Source organism: Merops nubicus, unplaced genomic scaffold (assembly GCF_000691845.1).
Source record: "Merops nubicus isolate BGI_N331 unplaced genomic scaffold, ASM69184v1 scaffold49292, whole genome shotgun sequence".
In the NCBI taxonomy this organism is placed as follows: domain Eukaryota; kingdom Metazoa; phylum Chordata; class Aves; order Coraciiformes; family Meropidae; genus Merops; species Merops nubicus.
This window is the reverse complement of record NW_008592550.1, coordinates 1,078-16,248: the sequence shown is the minus strand read 5'-3', so window position 1 is coordinate 16,248 and position 15,171 is coordinate 1,078. Positions and strand designations below refer to the sequence as shown.

The 15,171-nt window shown below is 38.8% G+C and overlaps 1 protein-coding gene across 1 annotated transcript; it reads right to left on the bottom strand.

The window, feature by feature from the left end:
* Window positions 1-6,039: 6,039 nt before the first annotated feature.
* On the bottom strand, window positions 6,040-10,836 carry FAM213A (family with sequence similarity 213, member A). Its single transcript, XM_008935163.1, is given in 5 exon segments — window positions 6,040-6,138; window positions 6,272-6,436; window positions 7,563-7,703; window positions 10,222-10,313; window positions 10,659-10,836. Coding segments are annotated over 5 exon segments (675 nt in total).
* Window positions 10,837-15,171: the final 4,335 nt, after the last annotated feature.

Below are 15,171 nucleotides of genomic sequence, written 5' to 3'. Positions count from 1 at the left end.
ACTTCCATTCCCTGCTCCTGTTCCCTTCTTTTCCACACCTTGTAATCTGTCATGACACAGGGAAACGCTTTTCTTCGTCATATTTGTCTGGACTTTGGGGACGTCCTTATTCACCTTAGATCAGGAGCAAGCGCTGCTCGCAAAGATCCCACCGACTATTTGGCTAAAGGATGAGAGTAACCTTTGACCAAGTTAATGGGGTGAAGTTAGCACTTCCCTTGTGTGATAGTTCTCCGATTGGTGAAGTCTGACAACTAAAATTGTGCTAGAATATGCATAGTTCCCCTCACCCACACCCATCTGAAGTCAGAGAAAGCAGATACACATCAGTGTCACCCCCCTGCTGGTCACTTTGTCAGGATTTCTTCTCATCCCCTACAAGCAGTTCAAAGAAGTGCTGGTTGTGGGTTTTTGCTTTGATTTGGTTGGTTCTGTTTGTTTGTTTGTTTGTTTGTTTTAAAAAGAATGCTGTTGGGGCCGAGTTTGCAGGCCTTCCCAGCTTGCTTGAAGCTTCCTGGAAACCCAAGTAAAATTGAATTGATTGGTAAAGCTGAAAGAAAATACTACAGAAGAATCACATGAATTTCAGGGAGGAAGGGGGGGTCTAGGAAAGGTCATAAAATTATCAGGTGTTAAAAATAACTAGAAGAGATCCTTTCTCCATCTCAGAAGTACTTAAGTCATCTTAGAGAGCACTGAATCACATCTCCAGAAAGTCCAGAGGCAAGGCAGAAAGCTCCAGTGTGCTGCTTCTGAGAGATACAGGAAGATGGAGGGTGCAGTAGTAACTGCTAAGACTCAGCAGGAGAAATGGGAAAATCAGCAGCCTTAGCATGTAAGGACTATGGAATTAGGAAGGGCATTCATGAGTAAAAAAAGGATCTCTTGTAATTTAAAGTTGTGTTGTAAAATGGTTAGTGTTAGCAGTTCAGAGAGTAGTTCGATTGACTGTGTTAACTGTTAGCATGGAGATAGTTTGAACAACCTCTGTATGTCCCCTTTTTTTGTCTTTGACATTATCTTCCTTCTGTGAGCTTCACTGTATTGCCAAGAAAATTAGGGTAAAAATCTCATCCATGACAGAAACGTTAGCTAAAATTGCTAGGGCAAATCAGAAGACTCTTAAAAGTCAGTTTCTTCAGCACTTTAAAAGAGTCTAATAATACTGCAGGCATGAAAAGGGAAAATCTGATCTTTTTAGTGAACTTGAGTAGAGCAATGCTTATATATGGTTTGCAACTACTGATTCTTCTGATCACTACAAAACATTTCCTGAAATTAATTAATGTTCCATTATGAGGAGTAACTGGTGGAAAATTACATGACTGGAGCTATTCGCCGATTTTTATATCTGCTCAGCTTTATCGTTATCATCAAACACAACTTTGCAGTAGAAGAAATTTCTACTTAGGCAGGGAATTTTCTGGAAATCAGAGTTAAAGTTGGAGTTATCATGTGGTTTTGATCATTATGAGGTTGAGAGAGAGAGAGGGGTGTACAGGAAAAAAAGCTCACAGAAGCTACTGAGAAAATTTAATCTTTAAATACAAAGGAATTGGTAGCTGGACCTAAAACAGAAAGTAGAAATATCTTAGGGAAAACCTTTATAACATTTATGCTATCAATTAGAAGAAGAATAAATTTGGATGGAACTATTCGAATATCCAATAAAGTTAGAGCGGATTAGACTGAATCAGTGATCTAACTTTATTCAGCATGTTTCCACAGCGTTTTCCTCCGGCTCCCTCTACTGTTACCAAGTGGCTATTGCAGATGTCCCCTCCGACGCCGCCAAATCGGCCACTGATGGATAAAGGAAGCCACTTACATGATGGCATATCTCAAATTAATATTACTAAAACATAAGGAATTAATAATGGTTACAGTGAGTCTGTTAATTTATTTCCTCCACAGTCACTTAGAAATATCTATATGCAAGAGACTGTGTCAGTCAATACAGTCTATCCTTCTTTTAAGTTTCTTATTTTAAAAAGGAAAAAGTCCACCCAAGTAGAATGATCACGGGAGTAGTCTTTTCTAACGTATCTCTTCTAGCCTAATAGGAACCCACAGTGGGCTTTTCCTGGCACCTTTGTTATGCAAATCTTTTACTGCAGAAAAAAAAAACATCTTTCATTTTGGCTGGAGTAGCAGTGACGTCCAGCAGTTCACGGAGAAAAAGAAATTTGTTCTTCCTTTCTCTCCGAGTGCAGTACGGGAAATGCATCAGAAAATGGCAGGGCAGGGATCCCTGGGCAGTCCCTTCTCTTTGGGGACATTGGCAAGTGGCACCGACTGCAGGCAGGGTCACAGCCCTGGGAGTGGATAACTCACAAATGCAGAACAGAAAATAAACAGAAAATAAATCTCTGAGGCAGACCATGAGAAACATGGGTCTTTAAAAAAACACTGCAGATTGAAAATGTTATCAGTATTTTTAAAAGTTCCATTAAAAAGCACCTTCCTGTATGACACCTAACCTAAGAATTTATTTATTTATTTATTTAAATTAACCCTGGTTTTGTACTGAAAAAAGATGAACAGGCTTACAAAAAAAGGAATGTTGATTGAAGAGAAATTACTACAGGGAAAATAAGAATAAATATTCTTATATCCAGATTTTTTTATATCCAGAATAAGAAAACCTTTCAATTATTAGTTTCCAGTATCTAGCTGAGTGTTGAAGTGCCATGTGATGTGATGTGTTGCACTGAGAAGTACTTTAGAATTTTTGTACGTTATGAAAGAAAAAAAAGAATCAAAACATTAAATGCATTTAAGGAACTGAGCCAGCAGAGGTAGCTGTTGGTACACCAAAATCGACATTTTTTTCAAGGAACATCCTATATTTAAGAAAGAAAACTTTTTTTTTTTTTTTTTTTAAACCAGAGAGTCAGACCTTGCAGTCTCTAGCACTGTAAATTCATTTAGAATTAATTTGTTCTTCCTTTACTATTTGGCTGTCATTATTTCTTTGAGAGTGCCCATTTCCAATTCCTATTAACTGTTTCTACCTCTTACACACCATGTGTTTTCTATTTTCTCCATTTATATTTTGTCAACATGGAGCTGAGGAAGGATGAGTCAACTCCAGATAATCCCAAGGTTTGATCAAAAAAAATAATTAGATTTATCAATCATTTAGACTTCTTGTGGTTCCAAATTTTGACTTGATCTCTGAAAGACAGGGTTTCAAAACTCTGAAATGTAGGTAAGGTTACATGACTTTGAAATCAAGTACACTGTCTCACTAGCTGTTTATAGGAACTATCACTATAAAAAGTAGGAAAACACTTTCTCAAACCTAAGTCTGATGTGGTTACCGTGTATAGGCCTTTGCAGAAGCTGAGAGAGCAGAGAACTTTCAGTCTCCAAGAGTATTTCAATAAACACTATCAAAAGGACTTCATGAGTCTTTTAAAAATATTTCTACACTAAAAGAACATTGTATCATGTTGTAGCATTACTGATTTGTATGTTTCACATCATTATACTTCACCTAAACATTCTAAAAGCTGGACATGATGACTTCTTGCTTGTTTCCAGATCACAAAACATAGTCAGCCTCTTTGGGTGGGCTAATAGCAGAGCTGCAACAGGATGGCATCTTTGTCATCATCTAGGACTTCCTGTAGTCCCAAGCTGAAAGAACCACAGCCACCTCTGTCAGGGTGGGTGGAATTCAACTGCACATCCACAAAATCATAAGCAGACCCTCTCCAGATTTAGCAGGTTCTAAAGGCACTTCACTTTGTTTAAAATTTCTTGGAATTTATCTGTCTTCCAACCCATTCTCCAAGCACTGTTCATGCCATTCACATTTCAAGTTTATGTGAAAGGCATAAACAGCCCTTGGGACAAGGCCTTAAATGCTGGTTTAATATCAGTACCTTCTTTCGCCTGTCTCTGTAAGATCTATTCTCCGAAAATGGCAAAGCTTTCCAGTTCCCACTGGAAAGAAAACTCAAAAGTCTGCAGCAGCCAGTGATCCAGAATTCACCTCCTATTTTAAGATCTTTGTTATTAGTAGCATCTTGCAGCTGTAAGAAACCTCACACCCGTTTCTTCTAGGACTTTGGTGTTTCCTACCACTTGTACTCCAAAGTAACTATACGCCTACTGCAGACAAGTGGCCACTTCCACAATGCTTTGAACTTTGCAAGTTTGTAGAGGAAATTTTAGGTGCCTTGTGTCATGGGAGCACTCATAATACAGGTACTTCCCTTCAGTGGCAAAACCCAGGACGAAAAGCCCTCAAACACAATTCCTTATTTCATGGAGCAAACCCTCAGCAGCTGTCTGGCTGCTCTGGATGCTATTCAGGAGTCCACCACATCAGTCACTTCATGTCTTTGAGCACCCAACAGCTTTTTGATTCCATCTTCTGGGCATACTTACCTAGGCAGCTCAGAACATGCAGAGAAAAAACATGTCTCTGTGCCTTTCACATGCCTTTTCGTGACTTTCCATGACAGCCTTTATAGATAAAGTCTGTATCGTGTAGTCAGTTTGCTTTACTTTCTGCTCTACTCTCTAAATGCCCGTTCCTTCCTCCATCCCCCCAAAACAGTCAAATTTCAGCTGACAGCATTATACATGGGTACAATTTCAATTTAGTTTTCAAATGAAGCTTCTTGTTGAACATATGAATTAGTCAAAATCTTCACTGCTAGTGTTGCTTCAGGGAACTGTGGCAAAAAGGCTCTGAAGACCACAAATATTTTTTACTTAAAATTACCCTGAGCAAGTATTTAAAAACCCAGAACTCATGATTTCATCCCTAATGATGCAGCTTTAAAGCTTGCACAACTGATTTAACACAGATCAAGGACAGGCCTCAGTGTAAAGTTTCAGAGTTTTTTGCATTTAAGTTTCATATAGTTGTCATCCTGCATGACTTTTTTTGCACAAAGCTTAGCAACACAAATGGATAGGCACTGGCACACTGAGCATAAATAAGCATATTACCAAAGTTTCAGAGGTGCAAAGTACCCCTGCCTTGAGGAAAAACAATCCTTCCCTTTTATTCTTCTGCTAGCTTAGTATGTTCTAGAATGCCTTTTTTTTTTTTTTTTTTTAGTTACCTAGACTTTGATATACACCAGCTAATGAGGGATATGCAACACTCAATAACTCTCTCTAAGTGCAATGTTAAAATTTTGTTTCAATTTTGAAACATCAGCATATCTGGGAAATACATGCTGTCCTCTTCATACTTCAGTCTAGGCACATACATTTGTCTATGTGTGGTACTGGCTCTCATGGATCATGGGTAACACTGCATCTATATGTAAGTTACAGCCCAGCCATTCTACTTCAGAACTCAAGCCAGGATGGAAACTCTACTGAATCTACTCTATGATATTATTTTCCTTATTTCAAAATCTTAAAACACAAGAAGGAACTTGGCCTCATGCCAGGTATCTTCTGATGTGTACATTAGATGTCTTCAGTCTTCCTTGCAGGGAATTACACAAAGAGCTGGAATATCGAGAGCCAGTAGCTGACTAACAAGAAACTTACTGGGTTGGACTAGATGACCTTTAGAGGCCCCTTCCAACCCCATACATTCTATGACACAGTGGCATGCCTTGAATGCAGAATCTGAGAGTAATCTAAACTAACAGAATTTAGTCTTCTAGAAACACAGATGTTTTTACATGGTAATCAAAAAGCAAAAAGGAAAAGCATTTCATTTAAGTTTTATTATCCTCCAGCCTCAGCAGAGCTTTTCTCCCCTAGGTAGACAGGTTTTCAACCAACTGTCTCTAACTGAAAACATCTAGGCTAGGTCAGATTTTAGACCCAGCCTTTCATTAATACAGTCAGACACAAAAGATCAGTTGAAAACCTGACTAACTGAAAGGCTAAAAACCAATTAAAAATATCAAGGATTATAATAATTTTCTATGTTTGAATAGAGGATCTTTCCTCTGCATTGATCACTAAATAGCTACAAAGCGATTAAACTGCCCATTCAAGAAACAGATGCATTCTACATTTCAAGCTGTGATCAGAAACATGCAACTATTATTCCACTTATGAAGCTTGTGATTTTATCTTCTCAGCAGCTTCAAGGACAGATGGAAGGCTGACTTTGTCTCCAAATTCTTTCTCACGATGCTCCAGTAAAACACCCTAGGCAAAGACACAAGAGAGAAATTCATATACTATACTCCCCATGGGAGATATATGACCAGCAACTCAACTCCACAAAATAAACTTTTGGTCTCACAAGAAACATAAAAAACTCCTAGAAGGCCTGCAGTACCTGTCTTCCTGCTCCAATCACATATACTCCACCCAGGGTGAATCCTTCTCCTTCCAGGTTACCACTATATCCACTTTTCCAAGCACGATAGAAGTTCTGCCAGACGCCAAAGCGGAAGAATCCCGACAACATCATTTTTCGCCTGCGTGGACCATAGAAGCTTTTCTGCAGGGAAACCACAATTCTCAGCAAACAAAGTGAAAAGGGCTTTTCCTCCCAAATGAAATTCAGGAAACCAACTGATCTTGTCTCCAAGAAAGGTTGTAACACATGAAAGCTAACCAGGGAGAGCTAAAAATAAATTGTACATGAACTACCCTCTTTAAAGGGCTACCTGACCACCTCCCTCCACACAGCCAGCTGGTGGTACTGCTGTTACTCACGTGGATTTTAAGTTGCTCCACAGGCATTTAAGCCTCACTTATATCTACATCCCTATTGCTGACAACAAGGGCGCTTTGTGGTAAGTATTTTTTATTTTCGAAGTATGGCAGTGAAAATGCTGGTAAAGACACAGCAGTGGTGTCAAGTCCTGAAACTTTATCAGCCATCTATTTTGGATTTGTTTGGTTTTGTTGTTTGGTTGGTTTTGGTTTGGTTTGGTTTTTTTTTTTTTGAAGGAAGGTTGATTTCTCTTTTTTCTTAAATAAGCCCAAGTCTTTTACACAGGCAGAACAGGGAGGAAAAATAAAGATACATATGTATCTTCTAGTTGATTGTGAGCATTACGTATTCTTTTGCATTCAGAAGCCAAATGATTTCTAAATAAGTCTCCTGGGTTAAAGAGTAATAAGCAGGTCCATGGTTTTGTAGGGCATGAGACTGGCAATACAGCATGTGCCAGTATACTGGGACAAACCACATCACTGCAATTTGGCCCATACATCATAAATTAATTATGACTGTCACCTTCACATCTTGATTGAAGATCATAAACATCATAAACATCAGCAAGTCACACAGCCAGTAGAAGAAGGGAATGAACATTAATAGGCCATATTGTTTACCTGTTAAAGGGGAGGGGAGGAATAGCCCTGCAACAACATGTTATCAGTGCATAGCTACAGAATACCCTGTAAGCTAAGCAGGATGTATGTGTATATATGTAGAAATGTATATATATGGCTAATTATATAATATAGAAATGCGTGTGTATATATAGAGCTAATTAACTTCTTAAGCTACAATTCCACTAAATCCTTTTTAGTTCAGACCACGTTCTGTCTGTCCAAGCTCTTCAAAGAGGACATTCATAAGCTTCTTTTTAAACAAAAAGAGAACTTCACTATACCTTTTCATCTAGAAAGATTTCTCCTTTGAAGTAATGCTGAAAATCCTCCACTTCATTCCCTATCTTCTCTTTCACAACAGCATAGAGAGGGACACCCAGCTTGGACAACTGGGGTTTCAGAGAGGACAGCTCAGAAGCCTCCTAAGAAAGGAAAAAAACCCAAACATTTCAGGCAGTAAATGGAGGTTGGAAACTTCACCTTAAATTTCAGGAGCATCAGAAGCATATGTAATTCTATCTTGAGGCACAAAACAGAAACAGACCTGTAAATCAGACATTTAAGCTTGCTCCACTCCTGGGCAAGTCTTCTTTAAATTTACTACAATTTTCTTCTTTAAGCACAAAGGAAGGGGATTTTTTGACCATTTACTGGATAAAATATTAAAATCCTGCAGAAAACATTTCTAACTTAAATCTGTAGATACACCTTGACTGTGCTAGGGCTTCAACTATCTTTTAATGTGTTTACAGAACAGTAAAAAGATATTGCCAGGACATCACTTAAATCTCTCAGTCCAGAATTTCTAATCCTTTTTTCCAAGCAGAAATAGGTCATTATCAGCCCTTCTGCAAATTATTTTGAGGGCTTTGTGCAGAAGCAGACTATATAAGTCCAGAATAAGTAATAGAGTGAAGAAGCACTCTCCTTCCTAGATCCCCTGGTAAAAATAATCAGGGAATTTTTTCACACATCTTCATTATCCCAGAAGCAATATTGCTTTTTCTGGTGTGTAAGAGTAAGGTGTCACCACTCATCTGCTGGGCTTTTTGTTCACCTTCAGCAGAATCCCAGCTCCCACAGTTAGTACTAAAACCTCTGAGGTTTCCAGATCAGAGTGCCACTGAAAATGCTTCTTCTCATCTCCAGTGGAGAAAGGTCATTTTTACTGGACAAAACTCCCACAAAACTCCACACTTTAAAAATATGGACAATTTACGTGAACACCCTCAGCCACCTCACCAAAATGCCTTAACTCTAAGGCTTGCAAACATCCACAATTTACCAAGTATCAAGTAGAAAACCGATGAACAGACAGGAGAAAAGACAGAGAAAGACACGAGTAGGTGAAAGGGTAAGGGCAACTTCCCAGTTAACTACTTTTTCAGAGGAAATGGAAAAGGATGAGTCAGCATCACAAGCAAACACTGAGTAGTGAGCAGGATTCCTAACTCCTTAGATCTTTCCCCTCTTTTCTGTTCTTAAAGATCTAGCAAGTATTATTTGTTTTCCCTCAACAAAATACCTTTGGATCTCCATAAAAGGGGGGGTTAATAATTTTATCTGGCATTTTTTACATAATTCAAAACTCATAACCAACAAAACAGAAATGTTAGGTTGTATTGCAGCCTAACTGTTCCACCAGCTCAAGGTCAGTGACAGTGGGGAAAGAAGCAAGTTTCATACTATGAAGAAGCATTAATGGACCAAAAAAAAAATAAAAGGACAAATGAACTGTTCTTAGGAGAAAAGCAAGAGTCAACTCCCAAAAATGCTTTGAGTATACAACAATCAAAAATAACTTCTGTTTAGACAATTTATAAGTTTTTTTCATGTACTTTCACAGTTAAAAAACAATTTTTTGCCTTAATTAGCTGATCAGTCATGTGGCTGGCTCTATTAAAAATATGATGTTTTGAACAAAAAATAATTAGAAAATTAAATTTCTCTCTTTTTGAAAAGAAAAAAAGTGTTCTTTGAATCAGGCTCTTTATTTCTACTTAGGAAGTTGTATAAAAAATAAATTAAAAATCATTAATGATTTCCCATCTGACTATATGTAAGAGGCAGAGAGGCATGTACTGCATTCTCCTCATGCCTATGCTACACCTGTTCAGAGAGTAAACTACTGTAACCTTCGACGAATTCTACACATACTTAACCAGTTACTACTAATGGGAGCAGATCCCTTAATTAAGTGGCTGCAGTATAAATTACTCCACCCTATAAAGTAGTGAGTAACAACATAATAGCTGTATCTTCCCATAGCTATGAGAAAAATAATGGCCAAGGTGCAAGTTCTGGCTGCTCCCAGGCCCAGGGTACATTCCAATTGTATTTTAAGGGCCTATGCCCACCTCCACCCCAGGAGCCTAAAGCCAACTTATGGATCAAATTTTGTTTCCCAACCCATCTTGTTACAGAACAGGAACTCCTTGTTTTCAGACTCCTCACATTCCTGCCCCACATTCAGCATCCAGAATAGTGAAGGATTCCCCTTTATGCACATCTTTTTTGCTGATGAGCTTTATCTGCTGTCTTTCAGCCAGTTCAGTCTTGGGCTGCTTTTGACCAGAGACTACCTGGCTCACAGACATTTTTTTCTACATACAGAATAGAACTAACACGAACTAGTAATGTCTTAAGAGTTATCTCTGTAATTACCACAGGCTAGGTCCCCAACAGATATAAAAACCATGTAACCATTGCCTTCAGAAGGAAGATGCTCAGGACTTGGACTATACAAACCAGGTACAAAGAAAACTAAGTATGCTGCTAGCTGGCAACCAGTTTAGGCTAGGAAGCAAGACCTTTCAGATAGTTCAGATGTATTTGATGACTACCTTATTCACACAGACCCACTATCCCTCTTTTATTTAAAAGGAATCTATGCAAGTAGAGCTCAACTCTTCCCAATTAATCCCCAAACCCAGCAAGTACCTCTCTGCACAAAAATCATCCAGGTCTTCGTACAGCCATGATCACTGCACCATTCTTCTTCCATAGTTCACCTGCTTTGAATGTTCTTTCTTCTGTTTACAGGAGAAAAAGTATCAACAATAACATCAGCCATTCTTGTCTATAATGATTAATGCTTTAAGGACCAACATAAAGTACTGCTGAGGGTTCCACATTCAAATACAGTTCTATCAGGAAAAAAATCAAATCTATATGCATAACAGGGTATTATTGATTTATTTATTTTTAGAACTGTGTCATGTTTCATCTAGAAATACCTCGTGTGGTTCCTTTTCCTTCACCAGAATGATCAGCCGTCAAGGCTGTGCAACTAACTACAGGTGTTAACTAGGAAAGACTAAGAAAAATTCTTCCAACCCTGACCTTACAAAGGTGGGCTTAAACATACAAAATCTTACCTGGTCCCAAAGTTTTTAGCTCTACCTCCTCTAAAAACTCCAGTGTAGCCTTTTCTGGCTTGGACAAAAATAAGTCAGTGTTAGCAAGAACAATTCCTGTCACAGCTGCACCAATGGCTCCAAGACCAACTGACCACATGCCCATGGAGAAGATCCCAAAGTCAGGCAGGAAGGACATTTCTGGAAAGAGAAATAAGAAAGCAGCTCTAACATTGGACATCAATGCTGCCAGGCAAGGAGGAAGTGTATCACAATAACAACTAAAAGCTCACACAGGTGTTTTTGGCTTGACTGGTGATGTATATCGATTAATGTGCTGAACCAGGTTTTATAAGATCTAGATTATATCCAGTTCTGTGCCTGACACATCAAAAATATTGCCAAGATATTCTTACCTTTTTCTGCTACCAGACTAACAAAAACATTCATGCTTGAACTGCTCAAATGCAATGTGGAGAAAAATGCTTGAAGTATATATGTGCAATAAAGAGCCTCTAAAAAAAAAATTACCTCTATGTTTGCCAGTAACTTAAATTACTATAGTAAGACAGTGGTTTCTTTCAAAAAATAGGTGTGTGTAGATATTTTTTTTTCTCCCTACAAATCTATATTAAACAGTGAACTCTATAAACACACCACAGAAGACTTTTTAAAAAAATCTGTATCTTGTTCACCATAACTGGTAACCTTTCCTGTTCTTTACACACTAGAACCGAAGCAGGCACCAAGGCAAAATTAGAGCTCATCAGTCATGCCTGCAGAGAGAAAATATGGAGACTTGCAACTGTTTTATTAGACACTGTGATCCAACATTACAAACGTGCCCCGGATAGCATCTTCTACATGCTAATAAATTTCCACTCTTGCTAAACAGAAACATTAAGAACAAACAGCTTAAACTCACACCCATCAGTGAGAACTGATAACATTGGAAGGGAAGCCATTATATATGCATGATCAACTCTCTAAGTGCAAACACTACTTGTTGTTACCAAGATAAGAGTCCCTGGAATTTTAGCAGCATAACAAGTCACTGTACCCTTACATCACAACATTTGTATGTTACAAAGGGCTGCAGATTTGCGGTCATCCAAACACAGTGTTACACAATATGGAGAATCAAATTTTTTCCACAGCCATCTGCAAAATCCTACTCCCTTATAGACTGATTTGGTAAACACTACTATCTGTATACACTTATGTTGCCAGAATTCAGAAAGTAAAAACAAGGAGTAACTCCTTGCTTTTGTGCCCAGAATTTTCTGGGAGAAAATCCATTTCCAGCCTTAAAACTAGCTCCTACTATACTAAAACTGTCTGCAGAAATAGCTAGAAAATATTTTGAAAAAAAAAATTTTTTTCTTTGTTCTTTTACCAGCATACTTGGTGTGAAATATATTCACTTGATTCGTGTCAAAATAAAATCCCATTGGGGGCCATGGTGAGGGGTGGTTCTGTTGGTTTTGCATAGCTACGGGCCTGGAGAAAAAGCAGGGTGAGTAGTTCTGGTTCTTTGTTTGCTGTCCCTTGGCTGTTGATGTGCTGGCTTGCACTGAATCTGTTAATGGCCAATTAATGTTAAACAAAGGGGAGTTTGTAAAGGCATCCCTGGAGCCTGGGGTCCTCTAGACGGTGAGCCGAGGAAGATTACTGACTGCATCCAGCGACCACCAGGGGGGAGCGAAGACGACCCCAAGAGGTGAAAAGAACATGCCTACCTATTTTTGGAATTAATTTACACATCCCCCTGTTACTGGATCTGTATTGGCAGGGGACAAAAAAACCGGGGCATGGCAGGGACAATAAAAGCCGGGACAGGGACTATGTGGTTGCGTCTTGGTCGAGCAGAGACTCCCGGTGCACCCAGCGCTGTTTGCTGCCTTTGTTCCTTTAATAAAGTGTAAATTGAATTGGAATCTGGTTTTGTGCTAAATTATTTCTCACACTTGGTTTCAAGGAAGATAGTTATCACAGTATCTAGAAAAGTAAGTAGTCCATGATGCCAAGAAGGAAACAAGGCCAGTTTACACAGACATAATGAAGATAAGAGAACAGATCCTACCGCATTTCACCACTTATTTCTAACAAAGGGAAACCTTCCTTGACCATATCTGCTTCTCAAAGTCATACTGTAATGACAATTTCTTGATATCTGCCTCTGACTCACATCAGAGATCATCCTGACCCCAGCCTTGGAATGACCAAAATTTAACTCAAAATGTATTGCTGTAATGCAGCAATATCCTTGTGTTAAGACTTAAAATCTGCCGCATACCCAAAGGTTGTAGTCCTGCTCCCTCACAGAGTCTGATTATCCAACTTTTCTTTGCATTTGAATCTTGCCTGGTCAAGAATAATTTTTCTTTTAATTCTTATTTGGGGGGGGTGTGTGTAAAAAAGTATTAATCCCTTGTGCATGTCATTTTTGTACAAAAATATTGCTAAATTTGTAAAAACTGATTAATGAGTAGTTCTCACATTGCTTTTTTTTTTTTTTTTAATTAGCATTATTATTGTTGCTACCATTATTAGCATAGATAAAAGCCAGCTTCCAGCTCAGTCGAGTTGACAGAGAGGAGATCATTAAGCTTATTCAACACACCTCTTTAGTTGAACTCTTTGGTCTCCACTCAGTGACTAAAAAATAACCAAACCTATACAAGTATGCCAATCCTTTGCTGTTTAAATAGGGAAATGAAAAAGCAGCTCTAAATGGTGATACTGAAATTCCTCCCCTGCTAATAAGCAAACACCATAGCAAGCCACTTCGAAAAATACTCATGGGAAACAGCAGCCAGGATTATTAAAACATTTACTGACAGGACAGGCCAAGGAGTCCTGCCTGACACATCTATGGCATTGACCCCCAAATGAAGAGACTAAATGGAAAACAAATGAGCACTTACAAATAGCAGCTTTCTTTATGTTTAGCGGCTGTTGATGAAGGAAATCTGAATCTCAAAATAGCTTCACAATCCTTCACTACACCTTAAAATAAAAACACTACTGTCCTGTGATCAAACTCTCAGTTTTTAAACATAAAACAACAACCCAGAATAAGAAGCTAAAACAAAGCATGCCATAAACCACAATCCACGCCGAGAAGACAGAACAGACCATCCCGTCAGCCTTCCCCATTTCGGTGCACGCACTCACCAGAACCCCTGCATCCTGCACAAGCACCAAGCTCGCCACCTCTATCTCGCCCTGAATGCGAGTGCAGGCAGGAGAGAGATCTAACTGCAACGTCACGGGTGGCGAGTGGGCAGGATTAGGCAGGATTCCAGCTCTGGATCCTTTTTTGCCTTTCGACCAGGATTTGGCTCTCAGCGTCTTTGAGCAATAGCTGCCACAGTCACCCTGCGGCGGTTACAAAAGCACAGCTGGCCAATCTGCCCCACGGGGCTTTGAAAGGTATCTTAACCATTCAGCTTTTATTTTTTAAGCTGTACACACGGTAGGTGGGTACAGGGAATTACAAAAAGCTTTTCTGAAGGTAGGAGCACAGCACAGAACTAAGATCTGCATGCTAAACTATGCTTTTCTGTAGAACTGTGCATTTTTACAAGTGATATTTTCTCTGTTTCAGCGTACCCTACTTCTAAGGCCCCCCCACACCCATCCTCGCCCACTACATGCCAAAACAATTCTGGAAACAAAAGCCATCACAATGTACAAAGTTAGAAAAAAAGTTTCAGTATAGAAGCTGGTGAATTAACCCAGTGTTTCTATGCTTGGTTTCCTGTTTTAGTGGCAACATTCTTTCACTAAGTACCATCATTTTCTCTGGAACTATCAGATCTACAAACTCTCAACTCTGCTAAAACCTCCAGATGGGAACAAGCACTTCTCTTCACAGAGAACGGAGGCCAAAGAAAAAAAGGAAAAACATCTTTTTTTGTATGTTTTAGTGGTGACCACAAGAGATCTCCAAAATAATGGTGAGTTATTTTATGGTCTGTTAGTACTCAGCTAACCAGAATTTAAACCAGCTTAGTCTCAATCCTGTTTTAAGTGCCAGTTGATGGTCTTTACTTTGTATCAGAAAAAACAGTTAAAACATAGTTTTCTAGATGTCTCACTTGCCTCCCACCCACAAGCAGAGAAAAGATTGTCTTAAGAGGACAACTATCCTTAAACATTTATTTTAGCAGTGTAAACAGGAGCCATTGCAGCTATGTTAAAAAAAAAAAAAAAAAAAAAAAAAAAAAACCACTCTGGAAAGTCTGTATTGTCAAGTTGACAATAAAACTGTGTGGTGCACAGATTTACTTACACACTTTTCCTAAGAATACAGATGAGCACAAATGGAAACACGTAGTGGGCAGTCTCACAAACTGGACTGCATTAGCACATATACTCTAGTCTAAAATGGCTTTGACCATTGTTTGTTATTCCCTTTTTTCCCACTCCCAACTTTCCTAAGACATTCCATATTGAGCTTTCAGAGCTTTGTCACAACTTGCATATCCCAAACAAGTTGACCTGATTATTTTTTAGAAGACATGCCCCC